General features: G+C 39.1%; 1 protein-coding gene across 1 annotated transcript; it reads left to right on the forward strand.

Moving 5' to 3' along the window:
• Nucleotides 1-1,053: 1,053 nt before the first annotated feature.
• Nucleotides 1,054-19,747, forward strand: LOC109828233. The gene is made up of 4 exons (XM_020395261.1): nt 1,054-1,112; nt 2,161-2,265; nt 18,948-19,173; nt 19,265-19,747. Exons 2-4 carry the CDS (start codon nt 2,161-2,163, stop codon nt 19,375-19,377), a joined length of 444 nt encoding a protein of 147 aa, XP_020250850.1. The 5' UTR covers nt 1,054-1,112; the 3' UTR covers nt 19,378-19,747.
• The last annotated feature ends 2,587 nt before the right edge of the window (nt 19,748-22,334 follow it).

The following is a 22,334-nucleotide window of genomic DNA, read 5'->3' on the forward strand; positions in this document are numbered from 1 at the left end:
AAATATGGAATTATGCAGCTGCTATGAAACTACTTTGGATGATTCATACAAAAAAAGATATATTGTGGATCAAATGGGTGCATGAAAACTACATACACCAAGTGGATATATGGCAAGTTCAAGCAAGAAGAACTGATTCTTGGATGTGGAGACAATTACTCAAGGTTAGAGACTTGGCACTCAATAAATTTGGAGATAGAAACAATCTACAGAGAGTTATGAAAGAATGCTACGATAATGGAAAAATCCAAATATCTGAGATATATAAAGCCCTGACTCACTCGACAACTCCTACTGATACAATGTCAGACTCAATTTGGGGGGGGGGGGGGCTGCACTACCCTAAACACTCAGTTATCCTATGGCTAGCCAACCACTCAAGACTGCTAACAAAAGTGAGATTATGCAATATGGGGATGACAACTGAAAGTCTGTGCACCCTGTGTGCATGTCAGCAAGAAACATGTAAGCATTTGTTTTTTGAATGCCAATACTCAGCAGCTGTTTGGAATGGGATTATGGAGTGGCTATGTTACCCGAGGAGATCATGTAACTGGACTCAGGTGGTGAACTGGTATAGTGCTGAGCTGAAAGGGAAAGGATACATGAAGAAAGTGAAGAGGATGGCTCTTTCGGCAACAGTCTATTGGATTTGGAAGGAAAGGAATTTGAGGACTTTTCAAGAGAAACATCACACTCCAGTCCAACTGATTAGAGAGGTGAAAATCTCAATCTTAACTAAGGTACTTAACGATGACATACCTGATTATGTAAAGGAAAAGATAGGAGGATTATAATCTAACTTAGATATGTTGGAATTCATTCTTGTTTCTCACTGGAAATACTAGTGAGATTTGATGTATATACAAACTTTACAAATTGGGAAATGAATAAAGAATTTTCATTGACCAAAAACAAACTAGCATTTTCAATTTTCAAATTTTCATTGCATTCTTTAAGAATTATGTTTTCATTTGCAATAAAAAAAACTATTCCATCATGCTCAAAATTTACTATCCTCATCAAAAAATCTCTCTTCTCTGCAATCTCTGCGTCTGCTTCACGTTTGCATCATTGGAAGCGGCCCCGCTGGTCTCTACACTGCTGAAAAGGTCTTTTTTCTTGAAGGTTGATGATAAATTAGAAATTGACATTCTTGATCGGCTGCCAACGCCATTTGGGTTGGTTCGATCTGGGGTGGCGCCGGATCATCTTGAGACGAAGGTGATCGGTTATTTTTTAGGAGATTTCACAAAGTTTATGTTAGATTAGTGAAGTATTTAGTGTGGCTTGTGAAAATGTGAAGTATTTTATATCCAATGTTTTTTAGGCAGTAAAGGATGACTGCAAATGTCATGCCGAAAACCTACACAAATAATTCAGGTGTGAGGTACCGGACCAAAATTAGATAAAGTATTTTGCTTTTGTTGTAAATTTTATATAAAAGGCATAAAATTAAATTTTATATAATATCTATTTTTTAAAACTAATATTTAATTTTTTAAAAATATTAAGGCACCAAATATTTTTCTCTGCCTAGAGCCTAAAAAATGCTTGAGACGGTCCTGTTGTGATTTCAATTGAAAATTTGCATCCGAACCAAAATCCTGTTTGATTTTTCTGTTCATACAAATATCATTTTGAGTTTGATTTTTTCAAAATTCCTGTTACACTTAAACAATGCTGATGAAATGCAAGAAGCACAAAGTAATTAAAATTAGATTGGCACAAATGCAATAACTTGGATCTTTAACTTAAGGCGGTTAGTCCTTTAATCAAAGAGCACCAAGCTCTGATACCAATTGTTAGACCCTAGAGGGGGGGTGATTAGGGTCTTATGCTAATCTAATCCTAATTAATAGCAATTAAAATTATGTTGATCAATTTGTTCTTGCAAGAATAAAGAAGAAAAATAAGAAGATAAATGCACCGATTACTATTCCATCGCGCTCAAAATTTACTATCCTCAACAAAAAATCTCTCTTCTCTACAATCTCTGCGTCTGCTTCACGTTTGCATCGTTGGAAGCGGCCATGCTGGATTCTACACTGCTGAAAAGGTCTTTTTTCTGTTTAATTTTCTTTAATTTGCAAGTACTTTTTGATGGGTGTCAATTAAACTATCAGCAATAAGCTAATTGTTGTCATTTTATCTCCGCAGATGTTGAAGGCTGATGATAAAGTAGAAATCGACATTCTTGATCGGCTGCCAACGCCATTTGGGTTGGTTCGATCTGGGGTGGCGCCGGATCATCCTGAGACGAAGGTGATTAGTTAATTTTTAGGAGATTTCACAAACTTTATGTTAGATTAGTGAAGTATTTTGTGTGGCTTGTGAAAATGTGAAGTGTTTTATATCCAATGTTTTTTGGGCAATAAAGGATGATTGCGAACGTCATGCCAGAAACCAACAATAATTCAACCGGACCAAAATTACTTTTAACAAGCGAACACGGATCCTAAACTTCAATATGTTCAATAAACACATATTTTTGAGATGTATGATCTATTAAAAAAACTCATAGCACGGGTTTATGATTGATCATACTTTATAGCATGTACATATACATCACAAAATCATATAATATAATAGAAGTCGTTTAAGTTGCATAGATTTCTTCAGGTGTTTTTATTATCAGATAGCTATGGGGTTTCTTTTTTGGGTCTGAATTAGAATGTAGTGTGTGTTATTAAAGTATTTTGCTGTGCAATTTTCCAGCAAAGTTCACTGATTTACCAATGTTTCTCAAAAGAGGTTTACTATAGCTATATATTTTTGATTGTTTCTTATCTGTTCTCACTATAATGTTAGAGGTTTAACGCCTTTGATATTTGAACTTGGTGTAGTTTCAGTTTTAAATATCGGAGGGGGGGTGTATTAAGTGAGAGAATAAAATTTATAAACAATAGGGATGTAAAAAGGATATTAATTGGCTCTTTTGGGAGATGAAACATAAAAGTAGTCACAGTCAAATAATATCTTTAGAAGGTCAAATGGGGGAGAAAATGCTGGTTTTCTTGGATCTAACGCTCATCTCATAGTACCATTTCTTTATTGCTATTTTGTAGCTTGTTGCTTCTTACTTAAACATAATTTACTTGCTGAAAATGAGAGGTGTTCGTTCTTTGGAAATGTCTCTTAGGAATTTTGCCTCTCTTCCAGAGCTGCGACAAATATATGATATAATAAGTACACCCACCAAAGATGCGATGAAGTTTTAAGTTTAATGAGACATGTCATATTTTTAGCTTTATTTTTGTATAGCTTTCTCCTATAATTTTGGTTTTTTGACTGATTATGCACTCAAATAGGTGGTATTTGCTTATGGTGCTGAAAGCGATAGGTCTGTAGGCATCCTTGGAGAAGTATGTTTTTTCTAGTTACACAATCTTATTTCCATTATTTTTGGTAGTGAATTTGTTTTTGCTGAAATGAGTTTTTTGGTATTTGATAATTGGAAAGTGAAGAGACATGAAAAGAGAAGGGAATTCTTTCATACTACCACAACCTCAGCTGTCGTGTTTAAAAGTGAAGTACATTTAGCAACTTTGGGTGTTTCATTTGAGTAAAAGGAAATATGAAAGTTTGAGATGAATTTCCATAGATGAAATGAACTGAGGCTAAATTAATCTTAATCAGTAGAATAACTATATGGAGAGAGACAATAAAAGTTACTTTAAATAGATTAAACTAATCATCCTAATGTCCTCTCTCCCTATCACTTTTCAATTATATACCTTACGTTGAAATAAACGAGCTTCCCATTCTTTTATTGGCTAGGATGGTGTGATCAATTGGCACATGGAAAGTTTCACTTCTATCTAACCAGACACCTTTCTAGAAATCATATCATATCGTATCGTATTCCTTATGAAAGCGTGAGTTTGAGAAAAACTTTTCATGGACAAAAATATCTTTAATCCTTTTACATATTACATTGTTACTGTATATAGGAAAAATTGCAATGAAAAGAATAAAGAAAATTGATTTATATTTCTTTGATTCCGATTACAACTTGATTACAAAAGAGAAGAGAACGAGTTTGATTCTCTCCTTTGTTTAAAAATGGGTTCTTCTCGGTAGCGATGGAATGCCTCCTTCGATTGCTCGCGTCGAATTTGCTCTCCATTGACGATCTGACCGTCTCTTATCTCGTGGGAATGATGAACTTCTGTGGAAAGTTTGATATTTAACTCTGAATGAGTTTAAGAACTCTGAACGAGTTAGAACTCTGTGAATAGAGTTGTTAGAACCGAAAATTCGGTTAATGATCAAGCCGTTATTCTGTTGTTGAAGAATCCTCTCAGATTTGATCTTCTGAGTTTGATTCAAAAATCCTATCTTCAAGGATTTCGCTGCTACTGTTGAATCGCCAAAACCTGAGTGATTGAGATCTTCCCCCTCCGATCTTTCTTAGCTCTTCTGTTTTAGAACTGAAAATCTCCAACCGCCCGCCTCCTGTGGTCGATCTGAGCCAAAAAAATCCAACCTTTAACTCAGTTGAGTTTGTTAAGTTTTTATAGGGGGATAGGAGGTTGTAACTGACCCCTATATCCGCTCCTACGTGGGCGAAAATCCCTCAGAACGTGGGATAAACGGTTCTGAAACCGTTCGACTCATGTTTGAACGAGTCAAACGCCCAATCTGGCGTTTAGCACCCAACTTCGCCTCTTAGAATTGAGACGCGAGGTTGGGTGTTAGCTGAATATCATTGAACGCGAGGGTCGCTCGTGTTTTGGCTTGATGCCTGCTTGGAAACGCGGGGGTCGGTGTTGGTTGGACCCCTACGAACGCGAGGGTCACTCACGTTTGGCTTGTATCTTAGAGACGCGGGGGTGGCTTGGAAACACGGGGGTCGCCTGCACTTCCCAAGTTGTAACGCGGGGATGACATCTGCGTTTCAGAATGAGCTTTTTGACTTGTAACTTCTTCTGTGAAGCGTTGCGAGGACCGTTGTTCAGTAATCCTGGCTTTAGCTGTTGTAGGGTATGAAAGTCGTCAGATTATAACTTTCACCGTAGATTGTGAAGACTGCTGAATAGAGTTTTCATCAGTTGTCGGAAGTGTCGTTGAATTGTAACTCTTCTCGATCTTATGTGAAAAGTCCTCTATTTGCCGCTTTCGATTGTCGACCCGAAAGCTATTTGATTGTAGCTTTCATTGTGAGAGCTTGACGGGAATCAACATCCATAGTGTTTTTGAAGATGAATATTTGCCCACAGCTCTCTACCAAGCAACTCACCAACTAAGTCCAACCTTTCATTTCTAAAATCATTACACTGCTCATCAGCATCTCCAATAATTGCTAATATAATATTAGTCGTGCTGTTGTCGCAGCCGTCAAGATCAATCATCTCAGAAATGAGGTCGTGTTTGTGGCGATTGTGGAGTTGCGGATGCAGTGATTAGAAAGTCGTCTGACTTTGATTTCCCTTGTCGGAGCTTGATAGGGGTCAGCTATTCATTGTGATTTTTTTAGACAGCCTACAGTTACATATTCTTATTAATATTGTAATTAACTAAATGAGAAATTATAGTAAGAATATTTAAATATATATCATATGTATGTGTTTCAAAATTATGGAAATAAGATTATGTGTAACTGGAAAAAACATACTTCTCCAAGGACGCCGAGAGACCTATCGCTTTCAGCACTATGAGCAAGAACCACCTATTTTGAGTGCATAATCAGTCAAATAACCAAAATTTTGGGGGAAAGCTATACAAAAATAAAGCTAAGAATATGACATGTCTTATTGAACTTAAAGCTTCATCGCATATTTGATGGGTGTACTTACTATATCATATATTTGCCGCAGCTCTGGAAGAGAGACAGAATTCCCAAGGGGGGATTAGTCACCTAGAACTTAAAACTAGAACTGGTATAATCTGTAGGATAAATTTTTAAGGTGTTAGTCACATAGAATTAGGAAATGGGATAATTTTTTTATAGTGTTAGTCAAGTAGAACTTTTGTAGAACTAAAATTATATTATTTTTTTGATGCGTTAGTCAAGTAGAATTCTATTAGAATTAGAATTGAGATAATTTGTCATAATTATCCCACTAATTATACCACCTATATATATGGCCATCAGTTCACCGCCCTAAAATTATCCTGCCCATCGAAAAGAAAAACAATCGGCAAAAAAAAGTTCTCCGCCCTAAAATTTCACCGCTTCCCTTCCGCCCCCCCTCCCTCTGGTTAATTTCTCCGCCCTAGTAGAAATTTCTCCGCCTCTCTTCTCTCCGAGCCTCTTCCCATCCAGTGCGTCGTCTTCGTCGTGTCATCTTCTCCGACTTCATCAACTCCTCCGGCGCCGTCAACGAGATCAGGCAATATATGGTTAAACAGCGATCTAGCTAGGGCATAAGTATATAACTTCAGTGCTTTGGATTTTAAATTAAGTTGATTATCAGGCCTTTAATTTGCTTGTAATTAGATCAACAAATCGATTCCTTTTTCTAATTAGATCAACAAATCGATTCCTTTTTCTAATTAGATCATGATACGCAAGCTTTTATGGTTAGGGTTTATATGAAATTAGGGATATGTTGCAATCGACAAAAAATTCAGAACGCCTTGTATATGATACGCAAGCTTTTAGGTCTCTGTGATTAACATGCTACCCTCCACCTATACTAATTATTAGCTAAACATTTTTTTTTTACTTACTTTCCTCTTATGATGTAGGATGGCTTTTAAGCAGGAATTCAGCTCATGTGGGATTTTTGTTGGTCTGATATAAAAGCAAATATGAAGAACAGTCTTTGATTTATTAAAATAGGACATTTGGAAAAATATTTGGAAAATATTACATTGAATTTTCTACTCTATGTCTCGATAATGTGTTTAGCCACATTGAAATTTGAGGATGAATTAACCACCTGACAACTTGATACTTTAACAGACACTGAATCAAATAGAAGAATAAGGGCAGTGAGGTCCACAAGGCTTATATACATATATTGCAGGTTTACTATTTCATGTTTAATGAACTCTTCAGAGTGGAATTACTTCTGTACCAAGACTCTTCATCTAGTTACGCAACCTTGATGGTTATATAGTCTTTTCTTGCCTTTAATTTCCAGGAATAAGGGTGTGATTCACCCAATATATTCTATATAGTTAACTTCGTGGTTCCCTTCTTGCTGATACGTTTCTGTTCTACTTAATGTTTAACTGCAAAGATAAAAAGAAATTTAGGAATTCATGTTATTTCCCTGTACACATTTTTATGTGCTCTACTGGTTAGCTCGCCTCCTTTTACCTCAGACCTTCATTCAAGTTTAAATTAATCTGTTAGGTCTTATTTTTTCCAAACCTAGCTGGTATGTCGTAGGATCTCTTTGCATGCTTGATCAGATCTTTCCAAGTAACTGATTCATGGCTTCCATGTTTGCTATGAGGTATCAGGTTAGGCATCTTGACATGGTTCAATAGCCACCTCTGTAGACATCTTGCTATGTTTAGAAAGCATTATTGGATATCAGGACCTCGTTTACAATAACTTGTAATAGGTTCACATGAAAAAGCCAATGTCACTGTGATGATCAAGTTTATGTTGTAGTTTGTGCAACTTCAAGCTCACTATGTCCATATGTATTTTAATAGGATTATTATTATTATTATTATTATTATTATTATTATTATTATTATTATATGTGCTTGTTCTTTTCATATCAGATGCATATATATTTTAATTCAATTCCATATTTGAGATTTTGAAAAGTTATTTTTGAATTTGTTATAGGATGGACATAAGATCACGGAGTCAGGATCAAGAAGAAATATTTCGAGGTCTAGAAAGTGAGGGACAAAAAAGAGCAAGGATGGATTATATGACATGGACTGAAGCAGAAGCTAACGAATTGCTTAGATTGTTAGTAGAGGAAGTTAAGAATGGAAATAAGCAAGCAAATGGTAGTTTTAAAAAGTATGTGATTCTGAAGAATGTGATACCCCCTCTAGTTGAAAATTTTGGAAAAGATTTTAGATATAATCATGTAATGAACAAGATAAAGCAATGGAAGAGAAAGATTGCACCTGTGGAGATCCTGATGAAAAATAACTCTGGTTTTGATTGGGACCCTACCACACAGAAATTTACATGTCCTGACGAAGTGTGGAATGACATTTTAGAGGTTGGTTTATGTCATGTTTCATATATATTAATTTGAACATAATATTAATTATTTTCATATGTCATGTTTTAAGCACGTCCAAATACTCCAAATCTCAAGGATAAACTTTTCGAGAATTTTGAGGATATATTGATGGTATACGGAGATCATGGCGCTTCTGGCAAAGGAGCAATAGGTTTAGGTCCTGATGGCTTGGATGAAGCGCGCTTAGAGGAAGTGGTTGGGGAGGGCATACTTGGTGCTGATGCTGAGATGGAATCTCCGGATGGAGGAAATGCTACTATAGATATGCAACATGCTACCACCATTCCCAGTGATAATGTGCCATTTTCTGGTTCTGGACCATCCAATCTGAATAATGGTAAACGAAGGCGTAAGTCAATTGGTACTGCAGCCACATCATCTGCATCTTCCCAGTTATCGTTGCAAGAGGTAGGAGAGGGAGTTGTCACTGTAGGTAAAGCTTTTCATGAGTTAGTTGATGAGTTGAGGAAGATAAGAAAAGGTCGGAATAAAGAATGGGTTGATGTTGTTATGTCTACTTCTGAATTGACCAAGCCACAAAAATAGAATATACTCAGGCTCTGTTTGGCAAAACTAGCTGAAAGCTACGAGATTATAGCTGAAAGCTGTTAAGCTAGCTGAAAGCTGTGAAATTATAGCTGAAAGCTGTTAGCTGTGTAGCTAGCTGATTGACTAGAGCTGTTTGACAAAAGTAGCTGTACAACTAGCTTAAATTTATTAAATGATTAAAAAAGACATGCAATATTATTGATATAAAATTAGAATTATTAGGGGTAAAAACAGAAGAAAAAAATTGGCAGCTCCTTCCCAAAGACAAACGCTACTTGAGATAGCTTTCCAAAAGCTACTTGCAAAAGACACAATCTCCAAAATAATCTTCTCCTATTTTTGGTCACCAAACAGCTCTACTAGCTTATTGACCAAGTCAATAAGACACAAGCTCTTAGATAATAGATGGCGACTCTGCTGGGGAGAAGCTTCTCTGACGAAGAAGTGGTGGCGCAATTCGATGTTCACCTCACTGGAACAACCGTCGAAACTCTCGTGGTAGAGTTTGATCAAGCCAAGTTTGAGGAGGCCCTCTCCTCCGGATCCCTTAGCCCCAAGGCCTATGCGTAAGATCCATAAAGTCTTCAAAGAGACTAAAGCTCCAACTGCTCCAATTGAAGCCGAACCGCCTAAGGAAGACTGCTCAGATAGCCCCTTCCCCGATGGAGTGGGCTCAGCTTCAGCCAAACCCGCGCCAAGACGATGGGTATCGGGTCAAAAGATGCCCATGGAGGCGACAAAGGCCTTGAAGCAGGCTAAGAAGAACGTCGTTCGATGGAGGAGGAGATCTTTACGACGAGCACATCTCCGAGAATGCCGATCCTCAAGTCAACACGAGCTTCATGTTTGTGAGCCTAAACGCAACCATATGCCCTGCGTTTCTGTTTCAGAATGCAAGTCTCGCGTCTATGAGCCCAAACATAGGCTCTGTATGAAGAAGACTGAGCGCAACCCTCAGGGGCGCGTTCCACAAAATGAACGCAACCCTTAGGGGTGCGTTCCACAAAATAAACGCAACTCTCAAATATGCGTTTCATCAGCAAAACCTGGAGCTCAGGCATGCGTTCGGGTGACGAAATTCAATATGGAACCTGGCCTTCTCCGTGGAGCTTCGGGGCGCTGCCCCGAACCCCGCCGGGGGGTATTCCATCCCCCCCGGACCCCCTGGCCAGGGGCGCGCCGCCCCCTGGACCCCCGGCTCGCTGACCGGTCAGCGAGACCCCCGAACACTCTGCGTAGCGCGACTAGATTGAGGGGCGGATATAAAAAGTCCATGGAGTCAAGGCATCTCAACCAGATCCATGTTCACCAAGAGCCAGTCCTGTCCAATCATGGACTGGGGGTTCCAATTCAAACCTCACGATCAGTGAGTAATTCTCCTCGAATCTTTACAACAGATTTGAGAGAGTTCATATCGACAGTGAGTAATTCTCCTCGAATCTTTACAACAGATTTGAGAGAGTTCATATCGAGAGAAAGGCCGATGCAACAAGTCATTCGTTCATTCCAATGTGAACGGCTGATTCCTACGGGCCTCTTGGGATGTCAGTGCTGCTCATATGCGGCCCAACTGTTGGTGTTCGACCAATTTACGAACGTTGCTTTGCCCAACCAACGACGACGTTCTCACAGGAAGAAGTCTCCAGAGACCGAGTATCCTGGAGTCACTATCAATGTGATTGGCAGAGGGAAAGCCTCAGGTCCTAGTTCCAATGACTCAGAGACAAGTCGTTCACCGACCGTCAGACAAATTGCTAACGAGTTTGAAGGAATCTACCAACGTACTCGGACGCGAACAGGAGCCATTCCTCCTGTCAACTATCGGAGTTTAGCCAGAGGAACTAATTCCAATGATGAACACTCAGCCATTGCGGAGTCCCAATCATCAAGCTCTTTCGTTAGGCATGAGAGCTTCGCCCACATGGCAGAACATTCTGAAGACCTTTCAAAGAGACTTGATGAGCAGGAGGCCATGCTCAAATCTCAACAGGAGGCCATCAATGAACTCATGGCCATGTTGACTCAAATCGTCGCAGACAAGGCCAAATCTCAGGAGACAAATTCGCTGCTTAGGCAAGAATCTTCCCGGAGAGGAAAAGGGTCTTCATCCCGACCTCACACAAGCAAAGGGAAGGGAAAAATGGTTGATGACCCGGTTTCTGACCAAGAAGCCCACAACCTGGAATCTTCCTCTGATGATGGAAGAGAGACTGAGAACGAGTATAATCTCCAGTCTGCCAAAATGGAAGAATTGGAAGTCCGCCTCAATGCCATGGCCAACAGAAGCGAGTGCTGAATGGGATGCAGCCCCTTATACTCCAAAATTCGAAGTCCTGACGCTACAAACTTTTGACGGCACGGGATCACCGAACCAACATATCTATTATTTCAAGTCACAGACTGGGAATATGATATCAAACGATGCCATACTGGCTCGATTGTTCATTGGCACCCTCAAGGGAGTTGCCTTTGAATGGTTCAGGAAACTACCTGCCGGATGTATCCAAAGGTGGGTAGATTTAGAGAGACTCTTCCTGTCAAGATTCTTTAAAGATGATACAGAAGTCTCCATCCATACTCTTCTCGCCACTAAGCAGAAGAAGAGGGAGTCTGTCAAAGCCTTCATCAAGAGGTTCCGAACCATGGCTCTCCGGTGTTCGTCAGGTATGACACAGTCTACCCTAGTGGAGACCTGTCGGCACAATTTGCAAACCGACCTCCTAGCCCGAATCGGAGTTGCAGAATGTCGTTCTTGGAGACAACTAATCTCTCAAGGAGAACAAGCTCAAAAGCTTATTGCCAGGATTAAAGCTGAAGAACAAAGTAGGCAGGATCAACCTGAGCAATCGGACCAAGCCCAACCTTCACCTGAGCAATCGGACCAAGCCTAATCTTCTCAGTTAGAAGGGGAAGATACTACGACCACTGAAGCTAATCCCCTTCAGTAGGACGTCGGGTCTCCAATAACTATCACGTTAACAATTACCTCTGATAGTCAAACTCATTAGATAGTGGCCTACCCATTTTCCCCCTGCACTTGTTCAAGACTGGGGGTTGGTTTATTTGTAGTTCATTGGATTATGAATACTAAATTTTCTGAGTTGTCATGTTCAACAGAATACCTCTGTCAACCACGAAGTCCACCAAAACTATCATGTTAACCGTCACCTCTGATAGTCCTTTTCCTCCAAATTCCCCCACCAATCCTCCTCAATAGGATGGCGGGTCCACCAAAACTATCACGTTAACAGTTACCTCTGATAGTCTAGTTTCTTCAAATTCTCCCACCAATCCTCTTCAAGTAGGATGTCGGGTCCACCAAAACTATCACGTTAATGATCACCTCTGATAGTCCTTTTCCTCCAAATCCCCCCACCAATCGGGTCCACCAAAACTATCACGTTAATGATCACCTCTGATAGTCCTTTTCCTCCAAATCCCCCCACCAATCCTCTTCAAGTAGGATGGCGGGTCCACAAAACTATCACGTTAACAGTTACCTCTGATAGTCAAACTCATCAGATAATGGCCTACCAGGTGATGTGTCTCTATTCTGACTTCATGGATAGTGCCCCACTAGGTGATGTGCCTTGTCTACCTTTTTTTATTCCCCTGCTAAGTCTTAATCAAGACTGGGGGTTGGTTACTTGGAATCCATTGGATTAAGAGTAATAAATCTTTCGCATCGTCAAGTCAACATTACACTTCTGACGATCATCACCCCACAGAGTATGAATGCAGCTTGCATCACTCCTAATTTGTCACGTTAACAATACACCTCTGACAATCAACTTATCAATCCTCTTCAATAGGATGATAGGTCCTCAAAATTGCGCAAATCGCAATCTTCCCCAGCAAGACGCTATGTCTTCAAAATCTTGTTCAAATCGCAAGCATCAAAATTTATTTAGCAAGTTTCCCCAGCGAGACGCTAATTCCTAAAATCTTGTGCAAGTCACAAGAACACTTTCTCTTGTCACGTTAACATCATACCTCTGACAAAACTCACTTATCAATCCTCGTCAATAGGATGATAAGTCCACAAAAGTTGCTCACATCGCAACATCTTCCTGTCATGTTAACACCAAACCTCTGACAAAACCCACTTATCAATCTTCGTCAATAGGATGATAAGTCCACAAAAGTTGCTCCCATCGCAACATCTTCCTGTCATGTTAACACCAAACCTCTGACAACCCACTTATCAATCCTCATCAATATGATGATAAGTCCACAAAGTTGCTCCCATCGCAACATCTTCCTGTCATGTTAACACCAAATCTCTGACAACCCACTTATCAATCCTCATCAATAGGATGATAAGTCCACAAAGTTGCTCCCATCGTAACACATCCTCTTGTCACGTTAACACTAAACCTCTGACAAAACCCACTTATCAATCCTCGTCAATAGGATGATAAGTCCACAAAGTTGCTCCCATCGCAACATCATCCTGTCACGTTAACACTAAACCTCTGACAAAACCCACTTATCAATCCTCGTCAATAGGATGATAAGTCCACAAAGTTGCTCCAATCGCAACACCTTCCCGTCATGTTAATATCACACCTCTGACAAAATCCACTTATCGACTCTCCCCAATAGAGCGATAGATCCTCAAAGTTGCTCTGATCGCAACATTCTCTTGTCACGTTAATATCAAACACCTCTGACAAAATCAACTTATCGGCTCTCGTCAATAGAGCGATAGGTCCTCAAAGTTGCTCCGATCGTAACACTTTCCACTTATCGACTCTCATCAACGGAGCGATAGGTCCATAAAAATACTGTTAGGTTAACATCATACCTCTAACAGTCAAACCCCCCCCAATGAACTTGTTAATTCTTTTTTTAACAAGAATAGCAAGTTGTCATTATAAAATCCCCAGCGGATTAAAGATTTTCTGGAATTATCCCAGTGATAATAAAGAAAATTTCTGAATTTCACTCTAAGTGAAAATTCATGCCAAGTTAATATTACACCTCTGGCGCTTCCAACTTTCTTTCTGTGTTTCAAGTAACATAGGAAGAAATAACAACAAAGCCTACGTATTCAACATCGTAGCACCAAAAATTCATGTCTTTCACGCATGGGGAACTTTATCCCAAATCCTAAGTAGGGATAAGCCTACGCCTAACACGCGTTGCCGGTTAGTCTTTTCCCGTAAAAATGACAAAGTCTATGTATTCAAAATCATAGCATCAAGTCTAAGAGGATTCATTCTCTTAGCACAACGTTACATGTAGAACGGACTTAGACAATCCACATGCTAGCCCGACTCAAACGGTAGTCGGTAAAGGCTTATCAAATCCGTTGATGACTGAGGGTTTGCCAAAAATCCTATGCATGTTTGCAGGCCTATCAGCTTAATGGATGTGAGCCGAGACTTAAAACAGATGAGTCAAAGACAAGTCTCAAAGACTTAGTCAAAAATGCACGGAAGCCACTTCCATGTCTTAAGTCAAAACGTTGAGGTCAGACCCGCGATGCAAAAACCGAACGCCGAGGTCACACCCGTGTTCCAAATTCAAAATACAGGGTTCATCCCCACATTCCAGAAGCAGGATTATGGCGCATACCTTCACACAGGTCCTACGTGACAAATCCCTTCTGACGACTTCCAGAATGTTACAATTTGAAGACTTTCACGTAGATCGCTAAAGGTTACAATCTGACGACCTTCACGACAACTGATGGAAGCTCTAATCAAACAGCCTTCATAATCAACATCGGGAGTTATAATCTGACGACTCTCACATATTAGAGAGCTAAAGCAAAGATTACAAAATGACGATCTTTGCAACGCTTCGACAGAAAGAGACTACAAATCGACGGTCTCTTCAAATCAAGCTGCGGAAGTCCTCCCCGCACACCAGCATCAAGACACATCGCGTTCATAGCCACGAACGCAGCTCAACGCAGCTCCAACCACTGCTCAACGCAGCTCCAAGCGCTGCTCAACGCAGCTCCAACCGCAGCTCAACGCAGCTCCAAGCGCTGCTCAACGCAGCTCCAACCGCTGCTCAACGCAGCTCCAAGCACTGCCCAACGCAGCTCTATACCGCTGCTCAACGTAGCTCCAATCGCTGCCAAACGCAGCTCCAACCAGCCGCCGAACGCAGCTTCAACAATCAGCCGCAGCACACAGCTCCAATCCGCTGCCAGACGCAACTCCAATCCGCTGCTAGACGCAACTCCAATCGTTGTCAGACACAGTTCAAACAGTTGCTCAAACACAGTTCCAATCAGCCGCAGAACGCAGCTCTAAATCGCTGCACAACGCAACTTCACAACGCTGCGCCCGAGCTTCCAGATGCTGCGTTCAAGCTTTTAGGCATTGCGTTTGGACACAGAATTCATGCCAGAACGCGGCCAGAACGCGGGCCTGCGTTTGACTCGAGCTGAACGGTTCCAAAACCGTTTCCCACGATCTGAGGGGATCACAACTCCACTCAGGAGTGATTTAATGGGCGGTTACATCCCATTAGCCCCACTTAGGAGCGAATTAAGGAGGTGGTTACACCCCTTAATCCCCTATAAATAACGACAAACTCAACAGAGTTAAGCATCAGATTTTTGATAATCAGATCAGGGCTGGATCTTTTAGGGGCGGTCGGTTGGAACTTCTTGGCTCGTCAACAGGATCCTTAGAGTATTTCTAGAGCTTGGGAGATCTGCAACAAGATCTTCTTCATCCTTGGCTTATAACCGACTTTCGGTTAAATCAACTCTTTCATAGAGTTTCAAACTCGTTCAGAGTTCTCCACAACGTCAAATCGTGAGGAGAAGACCACGTTCCAGTGAAACAAGACATCGGATCGTCAACGAGAAGCAAACTCGACGCGAGCATTCGAGGGAGGCATTTCATCGCCACCGTGAAGAACCCAGAATTAAACAAAGGAGAGAATCCAGATCATTCTCTTCTCTTTTGTAACCAGGAATTCAAATTGTAATAGAGAATTGAGAGAATTGTAATCATTCTTTTTCTAAGCAGTTAGAGAGAATAAAATCAAATATAGTTCTTTCCTTGTTTTCTTATTACAAATTTTCCAACAAACAAAGATCTTTTGTTTAAACAAAAGATCTTTGAAAAAGAATGATTACAATTCTCTCAATTCTCTATTACAATTTGAATTCCTGGTTACAAAAGAGAAGAGAATGATCTGGATTCTCTCCTTTGAATTCCTGGTTTTTGAAAACAAGGAAAGAACAAATTTTCTTATTACAAATTTTCCAACAAACAAAGATCTTTTCTTATTAAACAAAGATCTTTTGTTTGTTGGAAAATTTATAATAAGAAAACAAGGAAAGAACTATATTTGATTTTATTCTCTCTAACTGCTTAGAAAAAGAATGATTACAATTCTCTCAATTCTCTATTACAATTTGAATTCCTCGTTACAAAAGAGAAAAGAATGATCTGGATTCTCTCCTTTGTTTAATTCTGGGTTCTTCACGGTGGCGATGAGATGCCTCACTCGAATGCTCGCGTCGAGTTTGCTTCTCGTTGACGATCCGATGTCTTGTTTCACTGGAACGTGGTCTTCTCCTCACGATTTGACGTTGTGGAGAACTCTGAACGAGTTTGAAACTCTATGAAAGAGTTGATTTAACCGAAAGTCGGTTATAAGCCAAGGATGAAGAAGATCTTGTTGCAGATCTCCCAAGCTCTAGAAATACTCTAAGGATCCTGTTGACGAACCAAGAAGTTCCAACCGACCGCCCCTAAAAGATCCAGCCCCGATCTGACTATCAAAAATCTGATGCTTAACTCTGTTGAGTTTGTCGTTATTTATAGGGGATTAAGGGGTGTAACCACCTCCTTAATTCGCTCCTAAGTGGGGCTAATGGGATGTAACCGCCCCTTAAATCACTCCTGAGTGGAGTTGTGATCCCCTCAGATCGTGGGAAACGGTTTTGAAACCGTTCAGCTCGTGTTTGAACGAGTCAAACGCAGGCCCGCGTTCTGGCATGAATTCTGTGTCCAAACGCAATGCCTAAAAGCTTGAACGCAGCATCTGGAAGCTCGGGCGCAGCGTTGTGAAGTTGCGTTGTGCAGCGATTTGGAGCTGCGTTCTGTGGCTGATTGGAACTGCGTTTGAGCAACTGTTTGAACTGCGTCTGACAACGATTGGAGTTGCGTCTGGCAGCGAATTGGAGTTGCGTCTGGCAGCGGATTGGAGCTGCGTTCTGCGGCTGATTGTTGAAGCTGCGTTCAGCGGCTGGTTGGAGCTGCGTTTGGCAGCGATTGGAGCTGCGTTGAGCAACGGTATAGAGATGCGTTGGGTAGCGCTTGGAGCTGCGTTGAGCAGCGGTTGGAGCTGCGTTGAGCAGCGCTTAGAGCTGCGTTGAGCTGCGGTTGGAGCTGCGTTGAGCAGCGCTTGGAGCTGCGTTGAGCAGCGCTTGGAGCTGCGTTGAGCAGCGGTTGGAGCTGCGTTGAGCTGCGTTCGTGGCTATGAACGCGATGCGTCTTGATGCTGGTGTGCGAGGAGGACTTCCGCAGTTTGATTTGAAGAGACCGTCGATTTGTAGTCTCTTTCTGTTGAAGAGTTGCAAAGATCGTCATTTTGTAATCTTTGCTTTAGCTCTCTGATATGTGAGAGTCGTCAGATTATAACTCCCGATGTTGATTATGAAGGCTGTTTGATTAGAGCTTCCATCAGTTGTCGTGAAGGTCGTCAGATTGTAACCTTTAGCGATCTACGTGAAAGTCTTCAAATTGTAACCTTCTGGAAGTCGTCAGATTGTAACTTCCATCATCGGTGTTTGATGGGGATCAGCTATCTATTGTGATTTTTAGACAGCCTACAATAAGACACTTTTTTTGGTTGCCAAACAGTACCTCAGTGATAATATCTCACAGGACATGAATGATGCCTTTATTGACATGAATGCAAAAGACCGCTTTGAGTTTCTACATTTTAGGTTGACCGGTGAGATAATGAATGATGGTAAGGATGGGACTCAAGCCAATTCTGATACACATGGTGAAGATTATGATTCTGATTTCTTTGGAGATGTTTAGAGGCAGTAATTTAGAAGTTTGGGATATTTATATGTTTTTTAAGATTTGTTATGGAGTTAGGATTTTGTGGAATTTCATATTGTCAAATTATTTTTCATTGAGTAGGTGGAATTTGGGATAATGTCATGTTTTTTTAAAGATTTGGAAAGTACTTTTAGGATCAATTTTATTTCAATTTGTCAAAACTATTTATTTTTAGGATATTCCTATGTTTTTATTTATTTGTTTATATTATGTTCTTATGTTATTTGACTTGTCAGCTATCTTAAGTTTGGTGTATTTAATGGATGAAGTTTCTATTATATGTATCATCCTAACAAATGATTCTTGTATGTGTAGATGAGAGTAGTGCAATATTATGTTTTCTTTTATTTTTCAGAAGTTTGGTGATTAATGAATAGCATACATATCAACATTTTCTAATTGATTGCTACTTAGTTATCTATCTCATTGTGTGCTAATAATAGTGTTTTATTTATTTCCTATGCACATAAGTTTCATGTAAATTGATTATATTTCATTGATTATATTATTTAATAAGATGGAGGAAGATCAAAATTTGCCTATTTTATATTTTCATCATGAAGACTTCGATGATAATCTTTTCATTCGCATAATCGAATTAGTTGCTGAGGCTGCAGATCTGATCACAAAGGTATCAGGATGTCTATCACAGGAGTTCATAGCAAATACGCTTAATTTTCAAAATCCTCGACGTGGTATTATAGATCTTGGTCTCACATACTTACAGTCTAAGATGGATAATCATCCTCAAGATTTTCGTAGAATTTACTGTATGTATCCAGATTGCTTCATGAAGTTATGCAATATCTTGAGAGAGCGGGGCCATATACAAGACACATACCACATTAGTGTTGAGGAGATGATTGCTATTTTTCTTCTCACGGTTAGTCAAAATCAACGATACTCTGTCTCAACTGATCGATTTGATCGTTCAAAATGGACCATCAGTGTATGTTTCAATAAAGCATTACATGCCTTGATATCTTTAGCATCATGCTTGATGGCATCACCCCCTACAGATCCACCTGATAAGGTTAAATCAGAATCTCGCTTTTGGCCTTATTTCAAGGTAATTATTATTGCTTTAGAATTTACACACACACAGACACACACACAGGCACACATGCGTGCGCGCCCCTACACACATCACTTGAGATGGTCTGACACATTGATTATTCAGGACTGTATCGGTGCAATAGATGGGACTCATATACCGTGCATGGTGTATAACATAGATCAGACGCCCTATCGAAATAGACATGGTTTTCTCTCTCAGAACGTCTTGGCAGCTTGCACATTTGATCTCAAATTCATTTATGTCTTAGCTGGGTGGGAGGGTTCTGCTAATGATGCAAGAGTCTTGAAGGATGCAATGAGTAGACCTTATGGACTTCCACTTCCACAGAGTAATAATCTTTACATAGTATTCTATCAATTAAATCATATTTTTTAGTTTTACAATATTTTTCTCATTCATATTTATATTCTTGTTTGCAGATAAATTTTATCTAGTTGATTGCGGCTATCCAAATAGGTTACAATTTCTTGCTCCATATCGAGGTCAAAGCTACCATCTTTCAGAGTTCGGCCCTACTAATAATCGACAATGACCACGGAATTCAAAAGAAGTTTTCAATCATCGACATGCGTCTCTTAGAAATTGTGTCGAGCGCATCTTTGGAGTCTTTAAGTCTAGATTCACTATTTTCAAGAGCCAACCTCCAGGTTTTCCGTATGCCACACAAATAAAGATGTTCGTTGCATGTGTAGGATTGCATAACTTTTTAAGATTGGAGAATACAAATGATGACTTCGATATTTATGATCTTTCACTAGAAGCTCCACGAAATGTTGCTGATGTAGATGATGATTCCGATGAAGAAGATGAGTTACAGACTCAACAGACTCAACGAGCAGCTGCGGGAGCTTGGAGAAATTCTATGGCAGAGGCCATGTGGGATGATGGAAGTCGAGTCACTCTAGGAATTTAGATTTTTATTTAGTTGTAAAATATTTTATTATTTGAGATGAATAGTAATGTTTTATTGCATTATATTTTATAGTTATTACTAGACTAATCAATTGCTTATCAATCTTATATTATTTTTAATATACAAATATTAACAATAATAATTTATACTCACTGTTACCCCCACCAAATTATCCCCTTCATAATATTATCCACCATTATCCCACCAAATTATCCTACCAAATTATCCAACTTTAAGAATTATCCATCATTGTTCTACTAAATTATCCCAGTGTTAAAAAATTATCCCACTTTACCAATTATCCCAGTGCTACTTAAAAAGTTCTAGGTGACTAACCCCCAAGAGACACATTTCCAAAGAACGAACACCTCTCATTTGCAGCAACACGTGTGAATTGGTTGACTACAATCTGTTGCTAAATTTCTGGTAAATTATGTTCAAGTAAGAAGCAACAAACTACAAAATAACAATAAAGAAATGGTACTATGAGATGAGCGTTAGATCCAAGAAAACCAGCATTTTCTCCCCCATTTGACTTAAAAAGATACTATTTGACTGTGACTACTTTTATGTTTCATCTCCTAAAAGAGCCAGTTAATATTCATTTTTGCATCCCTATTGTATATTAATTTTATTCTCTCACTGAATACAACCCCCGATATTTGAGACTGAAACTACACCAAGTTCAAATATCAAAGGCGTTAAACCTCTAACATTATAGTGAGAACAGATGAGAAACAATAAAAAATATATAGCTATAGTAAACCTCTTTTGAGAAACATTGGTAAATCAGTGTACTTTGCTGGAAAATTGCACAACAAAATACTTTAATAACACACTACATTCTAATTCAGACCCGAAAAAGAAACCCCACAGCCATCCAATAATAAAAACACCTGAAGAAATCTATGCACAACTCAAATGACTTCTATTATATTATAATATGATTCTGTGATGTATATGCACATGCTATAAAGTATGATCAATCATAAACCCGTGTTATGATTTTTTTAATGGATCATACATCTCAAAGATATGTGTTTATTGAACATATTGAAGTTTAGGATCCGTGTGTTCGCTTGTTAAAAGTAATTTTGGTCCGATACCTCGCGCCTTAATTATTTGTGTTGGTTTCTGGCATGACATTTGCAGTCATCCTTTACTGCCCAAAAAACATTGGATATAAAATTCTTCACATTTTCATAAGCCACACAAAATACTTCACTAATCTATATGAGATGAGCGTTAGATCCAAGAAAACCAGCATTTGACCTTCTAAAGATACTATTTGATAGTGACGATTTTTATGTTTCATCTCCCAAAAGAGCCAATTAATGTTCTTTTTCCATCCTTATTGTTTATAAACTTTATTCTTTCACTTAATACACCCCCCGATATTTGAGACTGAAACTATACTAAGTTCAAATATCAAAGGCGTTAAACCTCTAACATTATAGTGAGAACAGATGAGAAACAATAAAAAAATATATAGTTATTGTAAACCTATTTTGAGAAACATTGGTAAATCAGTGAACTTTGCTGGAAAATTGCACAACAAAATACTTTAATAACACACTACATTCTAATTCAGACCCAAAAAAAAATCCACAGCCATCCAATAACAAAAGCACCTGAAGAAATCTATGCAACTCAAATGACTTCTATTATATTATATGATTCTGTGATGTATATGCACATGCTATAAAGTATGATCAATCATAAACCCGTGCTATGAGTTTTTTTAATAGATCACACCTCAAAAATATGTGTTTATTGAACATATTGAAGTTTAGGATCTGTGTGTTCGCTTGTTAAAAGTAATTTTGGTCCGGTACCTCACACCTGAATTATTTGTGTTGGTTTTCGGCATGACATTTGCCGTCATCCTGTACTGCCCAAAAAACATTGGATATAAAATACTTCATATTTTCACAAGCCACACAAAATACTTAACTAATCTAACATAAAGTTTGTGAAATCTCCTAAAAATTAACCAATCACCTTTGTCTCATGATGATCAAGCAAAGTTCGCTAATTTACCAATGTTTCTCAAAAGAGGTTACTATAGCTATATATTTTTGATTGTTTCTCATCTGTTATCACTATAATGTTAGAGGTTTAACGCCTTTGATATTTGAACTTAATCGGGGGTGGGGGGGGGGGTGTATTAAGTGAGAGAATAAAGTTTATAAACAATAGGGATGTAAAAAGGATATTAATTGGCTTTTTTGGGAGATGAAACCTAAAAGTAGTCAAAGTCAAATAGTATCTTTAGAAGGTCAAATGGGGGAGAAAATGCTGGTTTTCTTGGATCTGTCAAATGGGGGAGAAAATGCTGGTTTTCTTGGATTTAACGCTCATATCATAGTACCATTTCTTTATTGTTATTTTGTAGCTTGCTGGTTTTTACTTAAACATAATTTACCAGAAATTTGGCAACAGATTGTAGTCAACCAATTCACCCGTGTTGCTACAAATGAGAGGTGTTCGTTCTTTGGAAATGTGTCTCACTACAAAAAAAAGGAGAAATAGGGGCAATTTTTTTCGTCACTTTTAATTCAATTAGAGGCAAATAA

This window comes from Asparagus officinalis, unplaced genomic scaffold (genome assembly GCF_001876935.1).
Source record: "Asparagus officinalis unplaced genomic scaffold, Aspof.V1 AsparagusV1_Un871, whole genome shotgun sequence".
NCBI classification, from domain to species: domain Eukaryota; kingdom Viridiplantae; phylum Streptophyta; class Magnoliopsida; order Asparagales; family Asparagaceae; genus Asparagus; species Asparagus officinalis.